Source organism: Charadrius vociferus, unplaced genomic scaffold, assembly GCF_000708025.1.
Source record: "Charadrius vociferus isolate BGI_N301 unplaced genomic scaffold, ASM70802v2 scaffold72, whole genome shotgun sequence".
In the NCBI taxonomy this organism is placed as follows: domain Eukaryota; kingdom Metazoa; phylum Chordata; class Aves; order Charadriiformes; family Charadriidae; genus Charadrius; species Charadrius vociferus.
In genome coordinates, this window is record NW_009647830.1 from 8,257,561 (window position 1) to 8,278,195 (window position 20,635).

Genomic DNA, 20,635 nt, shown 5'->3' on the forward strand with positions numbered 1-20,635 from the left:
TTCAATTACTTTTTACATGTACTAAACAGCGAGGGGTGGGGGGGAGGGGTTGCTTTATAAGATACCTCAGGTAGTCACATTCTGCTTATTTAATAATCCCCTTTTTTCTTCTTACTCATAACACTAACATATTTCAATAATTCAATCAAATTCCAGTAGTTTGTAAATACTAAAATCTGTTAAAACATTGACAACAATTACAGACATTGTATCCTGTGGGAGTAAAAGGTGTTTTGCCAAAGGAAATACAGTGAGCTAAAATGTTCAGAGTGCACAACTAAAATGAAATAATATAATTAGAGTGACAGGCCTCTTTCAGGGCAATCATCAGAATGTGTTCCATTTTTGGGCTTGACTATTTTTGGATTTTCTGATCACTTTGTATGGTTAGTAGAAAACTAGCAGTAGAAAACTTGCTGTTTCAGTTTGTACTTATTAATTTCTATCACGTGTGCTCTTCTCTTTTGAATTAATAGATAAAAAAATCTTTCCTTTTAACTGGCAGTGTAGTGGAATGACAGAGGAAGAAGTGGAGGCAAGACACGTGGAGCCCTCTTCAGAAACACCAGTTTAAAAGAGGACTTAGTAAGGATTGAACACCAACCGTCAGAGGGGTGTTTGTAACTTAGAGAGTGTACTGTAAGGACTTCTTGTTTGCCATTTCCTGAGTGCAGTCATAATGCATGATGTATAAAAAATGGTGGGAGACATGATCCTTGCCCCACGGCACTCACATTCTGAATTAGAGGAACAATATGCTTCAGAGACGAAATTTGTTTGATAACCAGTTGATGGGGTTGTTTCTAAGCAGTGCGGGTATCTTTCTGGCTTTCTAATCATCTCTTTCTGGATTAATATTGATAAAGCTAATTAAAGAAGTGTGTGCTGAGTGGGCCTTAATGAAAACTGATGGCTTGACACACCTGGGGAGGGGAGGAGTTTTCATTGAAAGGAAATATGGCTAAAAGCTGCAGCTGGGATTAGAAGTCTTCATTAGAAGTCTTCACTTCTAAAGAGTGAGTTTAGGAGAGTATGCAATATTTTCCCTGAAAGAGTCTAGGCAAATATTTTGTAAGTATTGTTCTGCTTAAGAGTTTAGTATGTCTGCATGACTATAAATACTTAGTGCTCAAGACTATAGCATAGGTATTTTATTATACTGAAAAACTGCATTATTTATATGATAAAACAATAGATTTCTCAGTCAGATCTTTAATTTTTCAAGAAATCAGCTCTCTGTCTGTTTCAGCTCTTCATCGGTTTTGTATAACTTAAATTGTCTTTCAGTCATAAAAACATTTTCCTTTTCACCTGATAGAAACCCCTGTACACTTCTACACATCAATCCTGTTAAAACACTGCGTTAAAAGTCTCATTACCTTTGCAGGGGAATTTTACACTTCAGGCACTGTGCTAGCAGGCAGCATTGGCTGCCTGACCTTTGCTGGGTGATTTACTGCAAGGAGTAGCCTTGGCCAGTCATTTCTAACGGTGGGCTGGTGAGACTGCTAAGAAAAGGGAGTTAGACAAGGCAAATGAGGCAGGGTTTGCATGTATAATTTGGTTTGGCGCTTTACTAGCCCTTATAATAAAGAAACGGGAACTGATTTCTCTCTCCCGTGTAAGATCTCAGAAACTCTTCTAATAGTGTAAAAGAGAAATAAGCAGGCGTTCTAGAAGACACCAGCAACAAGAAGAAAAATACCCATCCATCAAGTAAACCTTTTTTTGTTTTTTCCCCTACCCCATTTTGCAAAACGAGTCAAATGTGACAGATGATTACAGTCATCAGAAAGAAGAATAAGAGCTGAAAGCTGATAAGGAAGCAGAGTTGTTCCAGATCAAAAGCTGGAGTCTTTTGATGGCTCGGTAGAAAGAGCAAGCAAGTGAGGATGTTTGAAGAGAAAAGTGCTGGAGAAGGTAGCTATTTTTACATCAGTATTGGGGTGGGGAAGAAATAGTTCAGTTGAGAGAACATTGGCTTTGGTAGTTGATTAGAGGTTGGAGAAAATTCAGAGTAACTGGAGAGGAGACCTCTAATGATTATGAGATTATTGCCTGACACAGACCAAAAGATATGAAACAACCTGGAGAAGTAGCATAGCCTTCAAACATAAAGAGGCAACCAACCATTTAGAAATTACTGTGGCAGCTTAGGTATAATGCCATTATTTCGGGCATACCTTTTCACATTCTGTTTTGTGTGCTGATTATATGGATGATGATCATATTGCTTTTGCTTCTTTAGCTGTCACTTGTGATTGGGCTGTCACGTAGCTACGTATCTGTGTTAATATCATTTACTTTCTTTTAAACCTTTTGCAAGAGCCATTTGAATGGAGTAGGGGTGCAAGAGTTCTACGCTATAGTAAAAAACATCTTTGGTAACGTGATATTCATTTATTCATATCTCTTAAACAGCATCAGTAAACATTACGCTTTGCAGCATTAAATTTTACTCTTACTTTCGTAAAGTCAAGTGATGTCTATAATTTAGCTTCCTTTGATGATTGTTTTACTTCCTTTTTAGTATTCCTGTACTACAGAATTCAGACAAGTTTATTTGACCTGAAAAATATACCGTATTTCTTTCTCTCCCCTGAGGATCTGGCCTTCATGGCCAGCTTTTCTAAGTAGGAAGGAACATCTCCACCACTACAGAGCTAAAAATAATCTTTTTCCCTGGGACTTGGTATAAAATTTCCCAATTTTTCTGCCTGTTTTAAAAGCTTTAAAAACCCCCAACAAACAACCAACCACCCACTTGTTGTTAAAGCTTTTAAACTCTATATGGCATTTCTTTCCTACTCTTTCTTCTGTTGAATTTTCTATATGCCTATTATTCCTAGGAATTACCTTGGTTCAAAGAGAGTCTAAACATAATTTAGGTTTTAAAATTGCTAGTACTACTGATGATGATGTATTTCTAAAGTGGTTTATGCCATTGAAATTCTGTATATTGCATATGAAGTATAGGAAAACTTTCGTATCTCAGCTGCCGTATCAGCAGTTGAGTGACCAAAACTCAGAGAAACTGACCAAATACATCCATATTGTTATCGAGCAACAGCTGTCACCTGCCTTAGTCGAATATGAAGGGAGAAGTCTCACAAAATGAAGTGAGTCAGTGATGTTTCTTTAGGTTAAGATGCCATCCTAGAATAACAAGGAATAACACTGTAAGCGTTAGGGTCACAGTCTTATGTCAGATATGAGGATATGTCATATCTGGAGGCAGGTAACAGTACATTCCAGTCTCCAAGAGTTTCTGGAGCAATGACATTCTGTTATTTAGAAACAATTCTGTCTTACAGCCTTTTCTAAATATTGTGATTTTTCTGAAAACAATTCCTTGCTGATCCTTAGCTTGTATCCTTGCTTTACTTTTATGTATGTTTTAGATCGTTGCTTCCCCAGCCAACTTCATACTGGCAAAGAAAAAGGAAAAATCAAAATGCCCTGATTTGGCATGTTATAAGGTTCAGAGAGAACTTGCATAAATTTGTGTTCTTTGCTTACATACATTTCCAAAATTTGTATGGAGAAATGAACCTTCACTTAGTTAACAAAGAGAACTTACTATGTGCAGACCTTTGAAAAACCATTTTAATGTTACATTTTACGTTGTGTGTCAAGAAAATATGTGTAATCAAAAGGGTGTTTTTAACAAAAGTTTTTGTGTTTACAAAGATAACTCAGTTCTGACATAACTGTAGTGTAACATAGTGTCAGAAGTCTTCTGGTTATGCTATTTGCCAAAGGTAGCCAGCCTAACTAACACAGACAGTTGCCCTGAATGTTAGGAGGAGAGCCTGAGAGAAATTTGTTCAGTATGAACTCTCAAACACCACAGTGACATTATACTGACTTAAGAACATGGTGAGGTCTTCAGTTTTGAGACTGGGGATTTATGGTGCAATGAACTTGCCAGAAGTCCTTTAAAAAAGAATTTAGAGAGTGTCTTAGTAAAGAGTAAACATAAGGCACACACTTTTAGGTTGTTTTTTTTTTAAAAAAAAAAAAAATCAACGCACACCACCCCATGTAGTGCTTACACCATAAAAATAGTAATTTGTTCAGGAATTCCAGGCTTCTGAATTTTAAGATTACTTTCAATTATTCAAAGGTGCCTTGTGGTTAGACAGCTTAATTTAGTCTTCGGGCACGGAAATACTTATGCACATGGACATGATGTGAATCACCTGCATTCATACTACCACAAAGTGAGAGGCACTGATGAGGAGTAAATTAATCTTATGAAGTAAGTGAATCTTATCTCCACTGCTGCTCGCTCACAGGTAACCCTGAGAGAGATTCTTTTTTTCCTTCTTGCCATTCTCTGAGATTAAATTCTAGCACAAAATATGTAATTAATTACTGGTTGATAGTATTTAGACCAAACGTATCGGTGCCAGGTGTTTTACAGCTGGAGAGAAAATGTCACTTGAAGGTGCTTTTTACTCTTCTTGGGGTTTGCCTTTATAAAATTAGGTTCCTGTGTATGTTTTGCCACATATGTAGTTGACTGTAAGGCTCTTTCTACAAAATAAAATGGGGAAATACTTTGCAATCAATAGCCTGGGACAGTTTTACAATGTCTTTGTTAACTGCTGTGGTCTAGTCTTTAGTGTTTACTTTTTTTTTAGCTTAAGTGTACCTCCACTCAGTTTGCATTCAGTATCATTGCTCAGGCTTAATTGAAAGGTCAATGTGAAGTAGATTAATACAGGCTAAGAATATTCTGCGTTATTTTTGGTTTACACTTTCTCCTGGTGTTCCTTTTACCATTGGTCTTTTTTTTTACTAGTAAACCAGTCTGTAGCTGGTTTTCTTTTTATTATTTCATGGCAGACAGAATAGGGGAGAGAAATAACTATCTAGGGGGGATTTATTGTTGTGTGTAATGCTCCAATTTGCTGTCCTTCTCCCTTCTGACACTCCTATGCAAGCAGCAGATTGCCTTACTGCTGTGCTTTTTGGGTCTTGAAAGAATGAAAATCTAATATCGGGGATGTTGGTTTCCTTTTCATACTGTTCAGCAGTAGGGAACATGAACATTTATTTACCTCCTCTTTTTCTATAGACCATAAGCAACTCAAAGATTTATTCCCCCCCCCCCAGATATTTCTTGTTTAATCCATATTACCCTTTACAATGGCACTCGGTCCTACAGGATATTTTTTGAACTTTGATTTCCTCTGCGGTGTGCCGCCCCTGTTGTAGTTAATGTCACTGTCATCAGATTTACTTGATGATTATTTCATCTCCTTTCTGTTTCTCCTCCTAGCCCATTTCGCTATATTTGGGTGAGTGTAAAAGCTTTCTTTATGAAGTAAGAGTATCTCTGAAAACCTTAATATAGACAGTGATTTCTTGGTTGTATATCTGCTATTTGGTGATATACCACAAAAAAAAAAAAAACTGGGTAAAGCCACAGCAGGCCATCCTCTTGCTGTTGCTCTTTCCAGCATTGAGGAAAGCAAGTGCTACATTGCTGGGTGCAGATGTAGTTGCTCATTTACCTTTGTTTGCTCTGAATGAGCCCAAGCGAAGACGTCTGAGGTTGTATGAGGTCTTTCAGGCTGATGCCAACCAGATTTTTCATCTGGCTGAGAAACCAGTGGAAGGGGGCAGGGGGAGAGGGCAGAGACCCTTATGGTGTGGGTAGCAGGTGTGCACACGTTGCAGCGGTGTGTGCCTCTTGTGTCTGTAGGAAGCAAAGAAGATATATGAAAAAAATTTGCAGCATTGTGGTCTAAATAAGTAAATGTGATAGAAACAGATGGACTATCTTTTACTGCATAAACTAGTTAGTACAAAAAAAAGGCAAAACATTAGAGCTTGTGAGCTATTTGCCACTTTTCTTTTCTCGAGAAAAAATAGCCATTACTAGGTAGATACTTTTATGTGAAATCATTGAAATTAAGGCATGTGTCCATACGTAGCTTTTTCACGACTACATTTGATAGACAGCATCATTAAATTTGTTGAAGACTTTATCTGGATGACTAACTTGTAATCCAGATCTGGGGACCATGTATATTTTTTGTTTTCTCTGCTAGAATGTTTCAACTGGTTAAAAAGTTTTCTTTACTGTTCCTGCCCTCCTTTAAAGACTTCCTGATTGTTTCAGCTTGCTTTCAGTAGTTTCTTTTTTGCCCCTCTGTACTAATTTGACACTATTTCTTGCATATATTGGGGATTTTGGGTAGTGTACTTATCTGACAGTTAAGAATGTCTACTTTGAGACTTTTTGTGCATGCTCTTTTGAGAAGATTTCCCTTAGTTCTTCAGGTAATAATGAACAGAGATCTATCCAAAACTTAAATTTCATTATTATAAGAATTCAGCTAATTGTTTATTTACAAATGGATTGCTATTGATTTACAGTACCATCAACAGGAAACTCTTTGAGTACCAAATTAAAAAAAAAAAGAAAAAGATGAGGGACATGGACATTCTTCACAAAACTAGTAACAGAGAAGATGCTGCAGTCTGTCTCCTGGCTTATTTCGTAGGGAATTCCTCTGGGGCATAATAGGTTCTTGCTCCCTTCGCTAATTCAGAAAATGTGTTTGAATAGGCATCATCTACAGGATGCCTTTTACTTCTACTGGCATAACGTATTTTCACATTCTTGTTCAAACCTTTTTTGTTTGGGACAAAGGGGAAAGTATGACCATAAAACTGTTGGTAAAAACCCTCCTGAGAACCTGAGGAATGTTGTGTCAGTTACTCCTTGAATTAATGCTTAATAACTTTCTATCTGTGGTCTTCTGGAGTCATTACTCCATGTGATGTAACCATATAATGGATATATCATAAAATAATAGCAAGGCATAAAAGTGACAAAAGGTGAGTTAAAATTCCCAGGTAAAGTTCTAAAGTATGTTTCAAAATTCTAAAAATACCAAGTTTTAAGATGAGTTTTCTATTTTTAATTGAATTTTAAAATAATTTTTTTTTATCCCAATCGTACTAAAAAAAAATTCAAATGTTGATATTTTTGTTAAGTTGGAAATTTTAAAGACTAACCAGCTTTATATATGAATACAGGAATAATGTAAAGCAAAAGTGAACAATGAGTAGAGTTGAAGCAGATTGTACAAAGAGTTCAGCAACAAATTATGAGGGAAGTTTATGTGCATAAATCAAAATACATACATACATAATTGGCAATCACAGCATGTGTCCATTGGTGAGAGATTAATTCTAAATACATTTTTATTTGTCTTTCCAGAAATCTCAGATATTAAGTAAATTCATGGGGGAAAAAAATGTATCTTTCACATTTAAATTGTATGTGTCTTGTTTATTAATAACTTAACAAGAAAAGTTTTATTAATAAAAATATTTCTCTGCCAGTGCACATACTCCTAGATATCGCAGCTTGCCATTTCAAAATGATAATGGTTTATATCACATAAAGTACATGATCACATGCCATTTATTGCTTTTGAGATCTGGTATTTGGCTTATAATCTTGTAGCAATTCCTGGACCACTATTTAGAGAGTTGTAGGGCAAATTCAATACAAGGTAAAATTTGTTCATCTGTGATAACTGCTAAAATTGCTGTATGAGATTAAAACTGTAAAACAGATTATAAATATCATTGGTAAAAAAATAATCTCAAATTTACACGATGGAATGATGTATGATGATTAGAATATTTTATCCTGTTTTAATACTATTTTGTTTACATAAGTGATTTCTGCATATTAATGGGATTTTGATTCAAGTAGACTAACTGGACACTTTCCAAACAACAAACTGAGTGTAAATAAGTTTAATTGCTATTGTCATTTTACCATGGTGTCCTGAAAGTAGATCAATGATGGGTCAGCAGCTAACATAAAACATCAAGATAATATGATTAACTAGTATAAAGAAAGCAATTTTGGAACTGAGTTATTTGATGTAATGAATTTTTAGAGTAAAATAATTTTATTCAATGATCTGCAGCGGGGCAGGTGGTCTTGATCTGGGTTCATTTTATGGCTGATTGGGGAAAAAACGTTCTTAAAGCCATTAAGCAAAGTAATTTTCTTTGAATTTGCTAGAAGATTTCTGTATAAATATATTTTGAAAATAATACAGAAATGCTAATGAAAGCAAGCTTGGTTTCCTCTCAGATCTTGCTAGGAATGTTTCATATATACAGTGCTATACACCCTACCATCTGAAGGACAACAAACGCCTTTTAAGACCAATATTCCTGTATGGATCTCAGAGCATCATAACCTGTTTAAAGTGACAGTTACAGTGAAATACTTTGTTCCTATATCACATAATATAAATTTAACTGATAAAATTGCACCTAATCAAGAAAGTTAAGGGCTTCTTTGGTTTTCTTTTTTCATGTTATAGGTCAAAATCAAATCATTTTGGGTTTGCTTGTTCTTTTTGCCTGTTTTCTTTTTGACATGAGATCACTAAATTTGTAGGAAACTATGACTTAGCCTGTGCTGGAAAACATTAATGTGAGTATCTATTATAATGAGGCAATGCCAGCAAGTCCTGCTAGTGAACTCACTTCTTTCCTGAAATTATTTGTAATATTAATTATATTCCAAATGAAATGTGAGTGCTGGAATCTTGATTATTTTTTTTTTCTTTATACCTATATTCACACCAGGGCTTTCAGCAGCACACAAATTACTTCAGCAGAACTTGTTTCTAATGTAGACCTAGACACTATGTTGTCCAGACTCTAAGCACTTTCTGATACAGTGAATTTGTGATTTATTAGTGTTGCTTCCTGTCTGCAGCATGGCCTATTTTGCAAATGAAGTAGACCTTGATTAAGTTTAAATGCTGTGTAAGTTGAGCTAAGACGTATGCATACAATTTGGTCCTTTTTAGGAGTGATATTGTTGCAATTTGTACTTGAATAGTCATAATGTCAAACTAAACCTATTTTTGTGTAGTATTCTGCTCTTAATGCAAACATTTACTTCTTTATTTGATGTTACATTCTGTAATCCCTTGATATGAATGAATATTAATCTTTTGTAATTTTTTCTTAAGTACACCTCTCATCTACCATGAAAATTATTGTGTTTTTCTCTTCCTAGTTCCTTTTCTGATTTTAAAAATAATCTTTGTTTTAGAAATTCTTTAGATAGAGTCCACATTAAAAGATAATTAATAAATAATGTCACTTCTCTGTTAACAGCGCCTCTCAAATGGCTCCATAGACTCAAATGATGAAGCCAGTCAAGTTGTCGAACTTCAGGAACTACTGGAAAAGCAAAACTATGAAATGGCACAAATGAAGGAGCGTTTGGCTGCACTGTCTTCCCGGGTGGGAGAGGTAGAGCAGGAAGCAGAGACCGCCAGAAAGGAGCTCATTAAAACAGAAGAAATGAACAGTAAATATCAGCGTGACATTAGAGAGGTAAGGAGCTCACCACACTGGCCTCCCATTTCTGGACTGTTGTTCCTGTGATACCCACTACAAACTGATAGAGGCCAATGAATATGGGCAGCAAAAGCTGAGTACTGATAAAAGCCCTTCTACATAAGAAACGCAAAATTTACATTAAGAAATAGCACTAGAAGTCTCTTTATAAAACTGTGTTCATAAAAGTACGTGTGTATTTGAGCAACTCTAATAGGAGGAAGGCCAACTCCCTTGTGGTTTAGCACTACTAGAGTGCATTCTGGCCAGTTTTCAGCTATTTAAAGTTTTTAAGATGAACTCTGTTAAATAGAGATGTCTGAAGTACACTTCTAAAACTCCTGGGCTCTTTTATAAAATGGTATTATTTGTATAATCAATTATAATATTTACTCGTGTGGTAACTTCATTATCCCTGTTATAATATGCTATTCCCTTCTCTCAATAAATGGAAATATAATTCAGTTTTTTCTTTTCTTTCCTCCTCTTAAATTTGTAGTGCTCCTTAGTACTCTCCAGAGTGTCTTCTCTTATATGGAGCTCAAGATATGTGGAAAGCTAGCTTCTAGTATCTATTTTGGTATTTTGAAATTAGAGTAGTTGTCTTTCTGTTACCTGCTTTCTACAATATAGGTATTTCATATGGATTTGTGTGTGTGTTTGTATATATGTATGTATGTATATATTTAACCTGTTATTTCTAGTATTCTGGAGGAAACCTTCCTTCAGAACTTCTGATGCCTGACACAGCCTCAAAGTGTCTTCACATAATGGTATTCTGCCTCTTTTTAAGTATTGTATCATTTTTATCTGATTACAAAAAATAATTTGCACTGATATGTTTCTCCTTTTCCACCACTGTTACATTATATCCCTAGAGGTCTCTAATAGCTCCACTCTCATTTACCTTTTGATAAGTATTGCTGTTTCACAGACACTTGAATTGCCACTTGCTGTTTCTCCCTTAAATACCACATTACAAGAACTACAGGCTTACTTGCTTTCACCCTTCTCTTCCTAAGCAAAGTAGCCACTAAATACATTTGCATGTAGAATAATTACCAAATATCAGTGCAAAGTGTATTTGTAAGGGTGGAAGTGCCTTTGTTATTTCATATGTCCACAAAAGGTAGTCTTCCTAATACAGACAATGAAATACCTGCAAGAAGAAGGGTAGTTTAGTATTGTGTAACTTGGGTAAATTGTTGGATTTTTTTGTGTGTGCTTTTTATGAATTACATACATATTTACTATTTTTATGGGATTTTTTCCAGCAATATGCAAAAGGATCACGTAGATATGGTCCGTTTGAATCAATTTATATGTTCATTGTGTCTTACTCGAAAAATAATCTCACTTACTTCAACACTACTTTCATAATGTAATATAACACAAACAGCAAGATATGCTCATCAGTAAATGTTTTCATTGTGAAAGATTACGTGGCAACATGTAAGTCTTCTCAAGAGCCAGACGTGAGTTTAAAACTAATAACATTTTCTGCTTGCACTAAAATTAATTGAAGAGAAATAAACAATATAATAGACAGACTAATGAATAATCTATCTAAATTACAGCTATTGACTTCAGTGAGGTCAGCTTGTCATACGTGAATAAAAACAGCTCAAGATTTTAAAGAAATCCTTATCCGTAACATATATGGATCACATACCCATATGTTATGGTTGTGTTATGTATCCAAGATTGGGGTCACTTGTTTTCCTGAAATTTCAGGACATGTAACCTGCTGTCTGCTAATGTACTTCGGCAGAAAATGTTAGCAGGACTCAGGAATAAGAGCAGAAATCTGCATATATGTTTTTTCCCCACATCACGGCACTACTTTTCTACTATTATGCAACTATAGCAGTTTTTCTGTTTTCTAATCAAGTCTGCTGTTGTTTAAGAAGCCAACAAGTAAACTTGAGCTACATTTGCTGGGTTTTTGCACTGAAAAATAGAGAAAATAGAGAAATATACAAAAGGTGAGGGTTGTTTCTGTTTGTTCTACTCAACCTACTGCTTCAAATATCATAGTTACAAGAAATCCCAAATGAAATAAATTCCCTCTAAAATAGAAAAATTACTGCTGATGATGCCTTACATCCCTGTCTACTGTTAGCAGGAAAATTAAACTGGTGTAATATTAATAGCATTTTAACTGCATGGTTCTTGATGGTTTTGTTTGCCACATTAGGCAATGGCACAAAAGGAAGATATGGAAGAAAGAATAACTACGCTGGAGAAGCGCTACCTCAGTGCACAGAGAGAATCCACCTCCATACATGACATGAATGATAAGCTGGAAAATGAACTGGCAAACAAGGAAGCCATCCTACGTCAGGTGTGGTAGCTGCATTAGTCGGTTGCTTTCTTCATAAACAATGAAAATTAATGCAAAAAAGGGGGAAGATCTACAGTAGGAGGTTTCCATTAGGTTAATCTGTTCGTTTTTAATCAGCAGATCAGGTAATCTAAAAAACCTAAGTTGTTCAACACCTCTAAGCTTCATGTCAGCTACTACGACCATGAACACCAAATCAGTGTCAACATGCAACACTGGAAAATAACTGTGTTTGCTAATAGTGTCTTTCATAAATGCACAGTCATATCCCCTAAGTAAAGGATTATCTTTGCTTCTTATGTAACAACTTTCTGAATTTAATTTTAAATGAAACACCACCCCCAAAACAGTATAACCAACAGAAATTCCCTTCTGCAGTAAAGATGAAAATTTGCATGCAATAGATTCTAATGATATAATGTATTAGCAGTGCACAGATAAACTACCTGTTATACTCTTTTCTAAAACACATTTACATGATTGTGCAGTTCTCTCTCATGGTACTTTGTTTCCATGGTGATTCCAAAAGCTGAAGTGTAAAGTGAACAGAAAAAAAATGTTTTGTAATTTGAAGAATACAGTGTGAACTGAAAGCTAACATGAAATTAATATAGTTCAAACTGTAAAAGATGAGGTTGCTCCTTAACCTCAGTATCAGACTTCTTTATTTTTTTCACCTTTCATGTCTTCAAACAATATAAAATGCTATAGGAGAAATAAGCCTGTATGAACTGATAATCTCTGCTTCTATGATTGTATGCAGATGCATTTACACACACGTGCACACACCCCTCTGTGTGCGTGTATATATATGTATGTGAGTACCTCTTCAGGGAAATTAAAGCATCAGAACTCAAACTCTCCATCTTCTACCAGCTTTCTTTGACTATTTTAGGAGGTGTCTTCAATTGTTAGAAAAAAATACCAAAACCAAACCACCCAACAATGGAAACGTAAGGTACCTGCATCTGTCCTTAGAGTTTTTATTGCTGCCAACGTAAGTCGTGCTGGGCTGCACAGGTCTGCCTGCTCAAAGCAGTGATCAATAGAACTAGGTTTAGAATATATGCAGGCAGACTTAAAGTTTCTTCGCAGCATTGTGATGTGAAAAGCCTACCTTTTCATGCTTTTGAAGGATTAAAAAAGAATCTGAAAGCACCCTCCTTTTTGATTATGTCTTCTGTTGCTTGGAATGAACAGGAAAGCAGGAAACACTTGTCGAGCCGTTAAAAAACTGTTAATCATGTGGTGCATCTCAATAGGCCAGAAAATACTGCAGTTATCAAAAGTCCTCGTTTCTTTTTAATCATTATCACAGATATGATCATGAATGAATTATCTGAGCAACAATTGTCAGTTTTAACATTTCCTAATATACGATTGGCATTTGTTTAGAAAATTGCATTTGGCAATTTGTTCATAAACTTTGCTGGGAATTCTATCCTTTTGGAATTGTCCTTCTGTCCCGTTTTAGCTCATACATAAACTTTTCTGTGAGATGGTCTCAATGTTTCTATTTAGAAAATTCTCATTTTACTGGTACCAATACTTTTATTTTGCTCAGATAAACAACGCATAGATCAGAGGAGCTTTTTGCTCATCTTCATTAGTACCATTTTACAACTCCTTTTCTTCACCTTCATATGATCCTTGAGCTTCAAATCACTCATCGTCAGTGAGACCGGCAGCCTGCATGGTTGAGTTAATACCTCTCCAACAAACTCTCCCAGGCTGTGGAGTACTTATGCTTATGTTGTGAGTTTTGATCGCTTCCCCAATACCCAAGAAATTGAAGGGAAATCTTAGTTCTGATTTTATTTTTTATACCTGTTTATCTATCTTTGGCCTTCAGTTGGAAGACAAAAACAGACAGCTGCAAGAGCGTCTAGAGCTGGCTGAGCAGAAGCTGCAGCAGACGATGCGGAAGGCTGAAACCTTACCCGAAGTGGAGGCTGAGCTGGCGCAGAGAATTGCGGCTCTGACTAAGGTACTGCCCTGAGAAATAGGTTCGCTTCAGAAATCCCACTGTATAACCTCGATTTGCATCCTGATTCCTCACCTCAAGGACAAAACAAAAGTACTATCAAGCTGATTTGAAAGGAGAAAGTGTTTCCTGATAAGTATGTGCCACAAGTTTAACCAGGAATGGTCTCGATGCCGTGTTTGTAATTCTTAGCATTTTACTAATAGGAAAAGTAGTGATCTGTAAGTTAGTCTACAATATACTTACAAAGCAGTCATTTCTTTCCAGTACATCAGCTTTACTTACCCTAGGAGGATTCATTTTACTTTATAAAAGTTTCTGATTTAAGGGGAGAGGGGCCAGGGGAAGCCCCATTCCTACACATATTTAGTTCTTGTGGACTTTTTCATACACTGTGTATATGAAACAACAATTATTTTCATTCCAGTAAGTGCTATCAAATCAAATCTTAATGGCAGCTGGGATCATTTGTACAACACAAATGAGGACAACTTGCAGTACATACTTAGAAGGCTTGTTTTGAATGATTCTTTGTATGAATGTTTGCAAAGACAAATGTCACACCCTGAGAGGATTTCAAACTGTTTTTTTTTTTTTTTATAAATTCGTTATATGGCAGCTTTCTTACAGAAAAAATAAGATGATAAAAATAAATTTTCCGTAGTGTGTTTTTCATATTTGGCCTCTAATACTTTCCGGTGTGCATGTGGTTAATACTACAGCTCAGGTGTTATCAGCTTCATAAAGACATATAATGATAATATGTTTATTGTTCATCTCTTAAAATCAGACAAATAAAGAAAAATGCATTTAAGAGATTGTATTAAACATCATTCTGATTTACCTAAGCTTTGCTTTCTCTATTGCCAAGGAATATTTCTAGCTATTTATGTGCCTATCCCTTTTTATATTTGATGAATTTTTTTCAATTATGTTTTTCCATTTATAATGAAGCCTTAAGCACTGAGCAGTTCACTACTGAAGTTCAATTTTTAAGTAATTTAGTTAAGAAGTAGAAAGAAAGAGAACCTTTTTGGGGATTTGATGGTTGGTGTTTTTTCATTTTAAGGCAAGATCATTATTCAGTAATCAAGATTTTGTGCTGTCCACTTTAGGTTTATATGAATGGGTGGGAATTTGAAAGACACTGAAAAAGGTGGGGAAAAAAAAGAAGAATCAGCAAAAAAGGCAGTTACGTGAAATACCAAACAAATATCATTGCATTTTAATAAAAACTCAGGTGCACATAAGAGCGATCCCTTGGCATTTTAACTTTTTTTTTCAGTTGTTTCTGATTCAACAAATAATCACATATTGTAATGCCCTCAGTAGCTTAAAAATATTGTTTTCTATTTTAAGAGGATTTTTCCTGAATAATTTCTCCAGCAATTAGGCACCAGTAAGTATTTTGCAGTCTCAAGCATGTCTTTTCTTGCAACTGCATTTTTCCTTGAACATATATTAATGACAAATATTGTAAGAAGAAATCCCATTTCAACCATGCAGAGCACTCAGGGACTTCCATGAGATTGTTATTGTGACCATAAAGCTGCAGTATACATCTCTGTTTGTCTTCCTACATTATTTCATGGGATGTGGTTAGAGAGCTGTGAGCAGAGCTGATGCTCCACCCCATTTCACTTTAGTGTACTTTATCAAAGTTTTTGCCAAGCGGGAAACTCTAGGAAGTGTGTTAGAGTGTAATGCCGGTTCTGTTCAGTTCTCTGTGATTACATGAAAAACTGAAGGTGTAAATTTTATTTAAAATTGGAATACATGACATGAAGAAGAATGGCAAAATTTGGCCAATAGGCCAAATAAGCCTATGTTTTATATATCTTGCATGTAACGTTTTTGCAAACTGTAGAGCTTATTAAAGTGCTGGTTTTCACAGCTCTGAAGTTTAAAGTCCAGTACTTTTCATGGATCACATAAATGTAGCTCAGAACCCAGGACGATGCTGTAGTCACTTTGTCTTACTTAAATAGTTTTCAATTAGATAGCTGGTATAGTGTTACCATGCTAGCTATTCAGTGAAAGCTGCAAGACAACCTAAGGACCTGAATAATGCTTAATTAATTTTGCTTTTGTTGAGCTTTGTGCCAGCATACACGCTGTCAGTAGGGCTCAAGTTAGCTGACTTCAGACTACCTTAAGTCTGCCCATCTGAGCTATGGTCACTGCATGTCCGTGTATACTAAGTGAAAGATGAGCCCCATGAATCAACTCCTCTTTCCGCACTGCCAAAAAAAAAAAAAAGTCAAAACTGATTCTCCTTTCTTTTGTATGACCTCAATGAAAGTGGCTTCTCTGAGATTAATGGGGTTACAATCATATGAAAGAGGTGAGTTAAGCCTGATATTTTACATGTTTTTTAAAGGAAAGTGGTATGGGATAACTGGAAACAATGACTGCTTCACTGTGGGTAAAATATAAGACCAAGTATTTACATGTGGAGATAAAACTGAACGAATATATTCTGGATTTGGATGTGATCTTTTTTTTTTGTTCCCCCCCACCCACCCAAGTTTAAAATATGCATGTTGCAATTCTACATTCAATTTATTATACTCTTCCTCATAATAAATGTGGGTTGGGATTCTGCTAAAGAAGGATGTAGAGTGAGATCCTTCTGTGGTGTCAGTTCTTAAAACGAGTTGGTTTTCTTTCTTTATATATGGGCTAGTGAATGTCTTTTGCTACTTTTCCATGCCCAAACTAGTTCATAAGGAGTGAACTTCCAAAAGTTTGGACTATACAGTGAACTCAGATAAGTACCCATAAATTTACCTGAATCATTTTAACTTTTCTTTGGCTTCGTTTTCACTGTGTTCTGCCCACTGGGTGAGCAACTGGAGGGTTAGTCAGCCTGTGGCAGACTAACCCGGAACAGCATGATCCCATGTACTGTGCTGTCCTGCCTGGCCGTCACACTGGTACCCGTCTGGTCATGACAAGTAGCACAGCTCTTGGCATGTATCCCAAGGTTTAGGTTGCCATGATTCATTAAGCCACCTTGTACTCACTTTCACAGTATTGGTCTGTTTGCCTGCCCTGAAGAAGAGGCAGTTGGTTGTAGAAAGAACCTCCCTCCAATATTGATTAAACATTTCTTTATCCTGTAAGATGTTCATTTTCCTCAGAAGGGTTGGACATTGGAGCATCTAGAATCTTCAGATGGTTTTTGCATGTATTCAAGGAGGAGTGTAGTTGGGACAACCAGCATCCACCTACTTCCATTCACTCACTCCTACTAGTGGTCACTCTTCCCCTTGGGTGCTTGTGCAGCAGAGGTACCATGTCACTTCTCTGATCACAAGACAGCAGTCAGCATTTTACTCCATCATTCCTGTATGCAGGTCACCAGAAATACCAATAGTGCTTTTTAGCTGCATTAGAGAAGCACTGACGTGGAGAAGAAGAAACCATAATCATAATAAACTACATTTAGCATAGTAACATGTTCATCTTATTTTAAAGGTGATAAAAAATTACTTGAAAGTTGGAGGCAAGTGGGACACAAAGCTTGTTTTGTGACAATGTGGGGATCTGGTAGGGAAGCAGTTGCAAGAAAGTGAAAGGAGGTGGTCTGCAGTGGAAAGGATGCAGAGGGGAAAGAAATTCTCCTGCAATAAGTGGATGTGGTTGAGACAAACCTTTCTGAGAACAAAGGGGAGAGAGAGATATGATGTGTTATCTGAAAAAGGAAGTTGATAAATGTTCTTCGGGGGGGTGGGGGGAAGAGAGAGAAAACCTTCTATGCTGAGGGAAGCCTAATACAACTTTACATTGAAAACACATTTCTGTCTTCTCAAACGACCCCTCTTCTTGTGCTTCCCTTTGCACAGAAGATTTTGTCCTGATAGGAGGAAGAAATGAAAGAAGCAAGTTTGACAGAGCTAAATGGAAGGAGTCACTTACTAAACCTACGAGGTATAGAAGGTAGTGGGGCAATGAAGGAGGGGCAAGAGTATGTGGGTATCTAGTGACTGAAAGGCTGGGTTTCAGAAAAAGGGGTGACTTAAGCCAACGTATTTTGTAACATTTGTAACGTGTTAGATATGAGTACATGAATGAGTAGCTGATAACTTCATGAGCTGTTGCGAGTCAGTCACCATGATCAGTTATTTTCACCTTCAATTGCATAGCTTGATTCAATAATACATTCTTTCTTCTTGAATAACTCATTCATTCAAAGGATAACCAAAGGAATATGTGCCATAAGAAGCCAGTAGGAAATCTGGAGACAGCAGGTGTTCAGAAGTCAAGGTCTCAAAACTGGGGAAATTGGCTTGCACCATTAGAAAAGTTTAGATTTGTTCCTGCAGATCAGCATGAGGAAGAAGAATGATAGCACCTGTACTGTACAGGTGCTTTCTGCATCTGAAATGTGATTATTTTTTTTTTTTCAACTAAGATGTAAATACCTAGAAAATGTGCAGTGCCAACAGTAACAGATGATGTGAAAGCAACATTTTTTTTGTGGGCGCATTAGCAGCAGGAGCAGCAGCAGAGTTTTAACAAGGTTAGAGAGCAATAATACAAGCTGCTTTGGTATTCCCTCAAAGCAAAATTTTCCTGTCTGTTACTGGCTTATACTGGCTCTCTCTTTGCTATTTCATAGCATATAGAGTGCAAAGTGAGCATTAAGACTCATGCTGGTGTCTCATAGGGGTCAGACATTGTTAGTTTTTGTCCATATATTTTTAATCCACTCCAAGATGCACAGTTTCACAAATCTATTTATAACTGAATGTGCTGGCTAAATGCTTTAAATGCTAGTTGCTGAATGCCGCACCATGTGTCTTACTAATCCTCCTGTACAGAGTACTAGCAAACAGGCATGCAAGTCGTATATTAAAAAGAAGAATGTAGGGTAAGGTCTGCCAAGCAAGTAGTCACACAAGCTCCACTTTTGAAAGTTTTTAACTCAATTAACTCTTAGCAAAGCAAGTCAGAAGAAATCCAACTTCTGTTATGAACCTCAGAGTCCACAGTTGTCACTTCTGTTTCACGTGTATCTGAAATTCTGCTACGGAAACATGACTAACACTGGTGTCTCAGCCTCTGCCTCATGTCTCAAACCGTGAGGCAGAGATGGAGATATTCAATATTTTTATGGTAGGCTCCCAAGTCTTTCAAGGAGCCTATTCCAGTTGGAATGTCTGGAGCTAACACACATGGACAGCAAAAAAACCGTAGCCACTACAGGCGTATCAATCCTAACAGTATGGTCTGGGGAAGTCTGTGCAGGAGGCCTTTGCAAATCCATTAGGGAATAGCTGAATTGCTAGGTCTTTTTGTCTGGAAGGGTCTCTTTGAGACCTGGGTTGGGGCCTTCCTCAGCGTAAAGAGCAATGAGAGGTGTCGAAACCCTCATTTTGGGAGTGTGTTCCAGCTAGGCACACCAGGAGACGGAGAGGCTACTCTTTCCTACTGCAGCTCTTTGTCATCAGGTGGGTTTCTGCAAGTGAGAGAAAAAGGGAATGTGTGTGTGTGTGTGTGTGTGTTTGTGTCTCCCTAGGCCTTACAGAGGACACCCTTTGGGGTGCAAGGGCTGCTCATGCATTTGGCACATAAGAACCAGTGGTTAAAAACCCTAAATAGCATTAGAGGCCAGGGTAGGTATTAAGGCTGCACACCTGTGCTTGTCCTCTGCCAGAAGAGCAGTTGAGCCTAATTGTTTAATGTCTCAGTTATAAAATAATTTGGTTCTTTTACGTAATAGAGACTAACAGTTTAGGAACAAACAAATGAAATGCGCATAGATAAAGGAAATATAAAATATTCAAATACATTTTAAGTGTTTAGAATAATGGCACTTATTTTGATTCTTAGGCATAGTGAATTTTAATTCATTTTAAAGGCTTTTTACCCTACCAAAGAGATGTAAAAGGAGATGAATGGCGAGATCAGGTCTGTTTGCTTTTATGCTGGAAAACAAAGCACAGGCACTCTGAGCCACATTCAAGAAGATTTTTTAAGAAGGGTGTACGTATCAACATTTTAGTATTCTTAGTGAAATGGCTGATAATTACCATGCAAAAAGATTTATATATATCTTAAGCATATACCTTACTGAATTATTAAAGCAATAGGATGTTTTGAAATAACAGAATTAGATTGCTATAAGAATCTTAAGAGAACAACATGTTCTTTCAAAAATGTTTTTTTGCAGAAGAATTCAGATAACATACATAATTCTGACAATAATTTTATTCCTTCTCCTCTTCCAAATAATAGTTAAGCCTAAACCCACAATTATTTTATGCATTGAAAAGACCATTTCCTGCTAAGGAATCAGATATGGCATGATTTGAACTGAAAATCTCTTTTTTAGTTTGAAAAATAAATGTAAATGACCTAGCTAGCTAAACCAGCTTCTCAAGGACAGGTTAGGACAGACAGCACCACATATCAGAAGACTTAAATGAGGTCCCCTTTGAACCTAGAAGTATTATTTTGGTTATATTAGTAATTTGCATTAACCTGCACTTAAGTGTATAGAAGCAGTGTAGATTAAGTAACTTGCTTTTAAAGTTTGCAGTCCGCTAATGAAGCTTCTAAGTAGTTTAATTTTGTAGGATGATACCCCCAATGGGTTCTATATCCCCCTCAATGACAATGGTTTCAAAAGAGGTAGAATTACTTAAGCCTTCTCCATCAACAGCTCGGAGCTTTGATTGTTTTAAATCTTCTCCTGACCCTTGGAGATACATTAAAGAGGGCCTTGAACCGGTAGTGCAGCCAGGACTCAAAAAGGTTAAAAGTCTGTCTGCTACAGAGGAGAATAAAGCTTGGTCACTTTGTAGAAGGGACAGCATGATCTGGTTTTCTGCAGTCACGGGGACTTAACTTTTTCAACCCTATCTTTCTATTTATCCAATTGGGAGAGGAAGCAGTGC

The 20,635-nt window shown here is 36.5% G+C and overlaps 1 protein-coding gene across 1 annotated transcript in view; it reads left to right on the top strand.

Annotated features, from left to right (window-relative positions):
• Positions 1 to 20,635, top strand: part of PPFIA2 (protein tyrosine phosphatase, receptor type, f polypeptide (PTPRF), interacting protein (liprin), alpha 2) — a 358,128-nt gene that overhangs the window by 276,829 nt on the left and 60,664 nt on the right. The window contains exons 8-10 of the mRNA XM_009882625.1: positions 9,178 to 9,399; positions 11,600 to 11,746; positions 13,599 to 13,733. Coding sequence (XP_009880927.1) covers positions 9,178 to 9,399; positions 11,600 to 11,746; positions 13,599 to 13,733 — 504 coding nt within the window. The remainder of the gene's footprint in view (positions 1 to 9,177; positions 9,400 to 11,599; positions 11,747 to 13,598; positions 13,734 to 20,635) is intronic.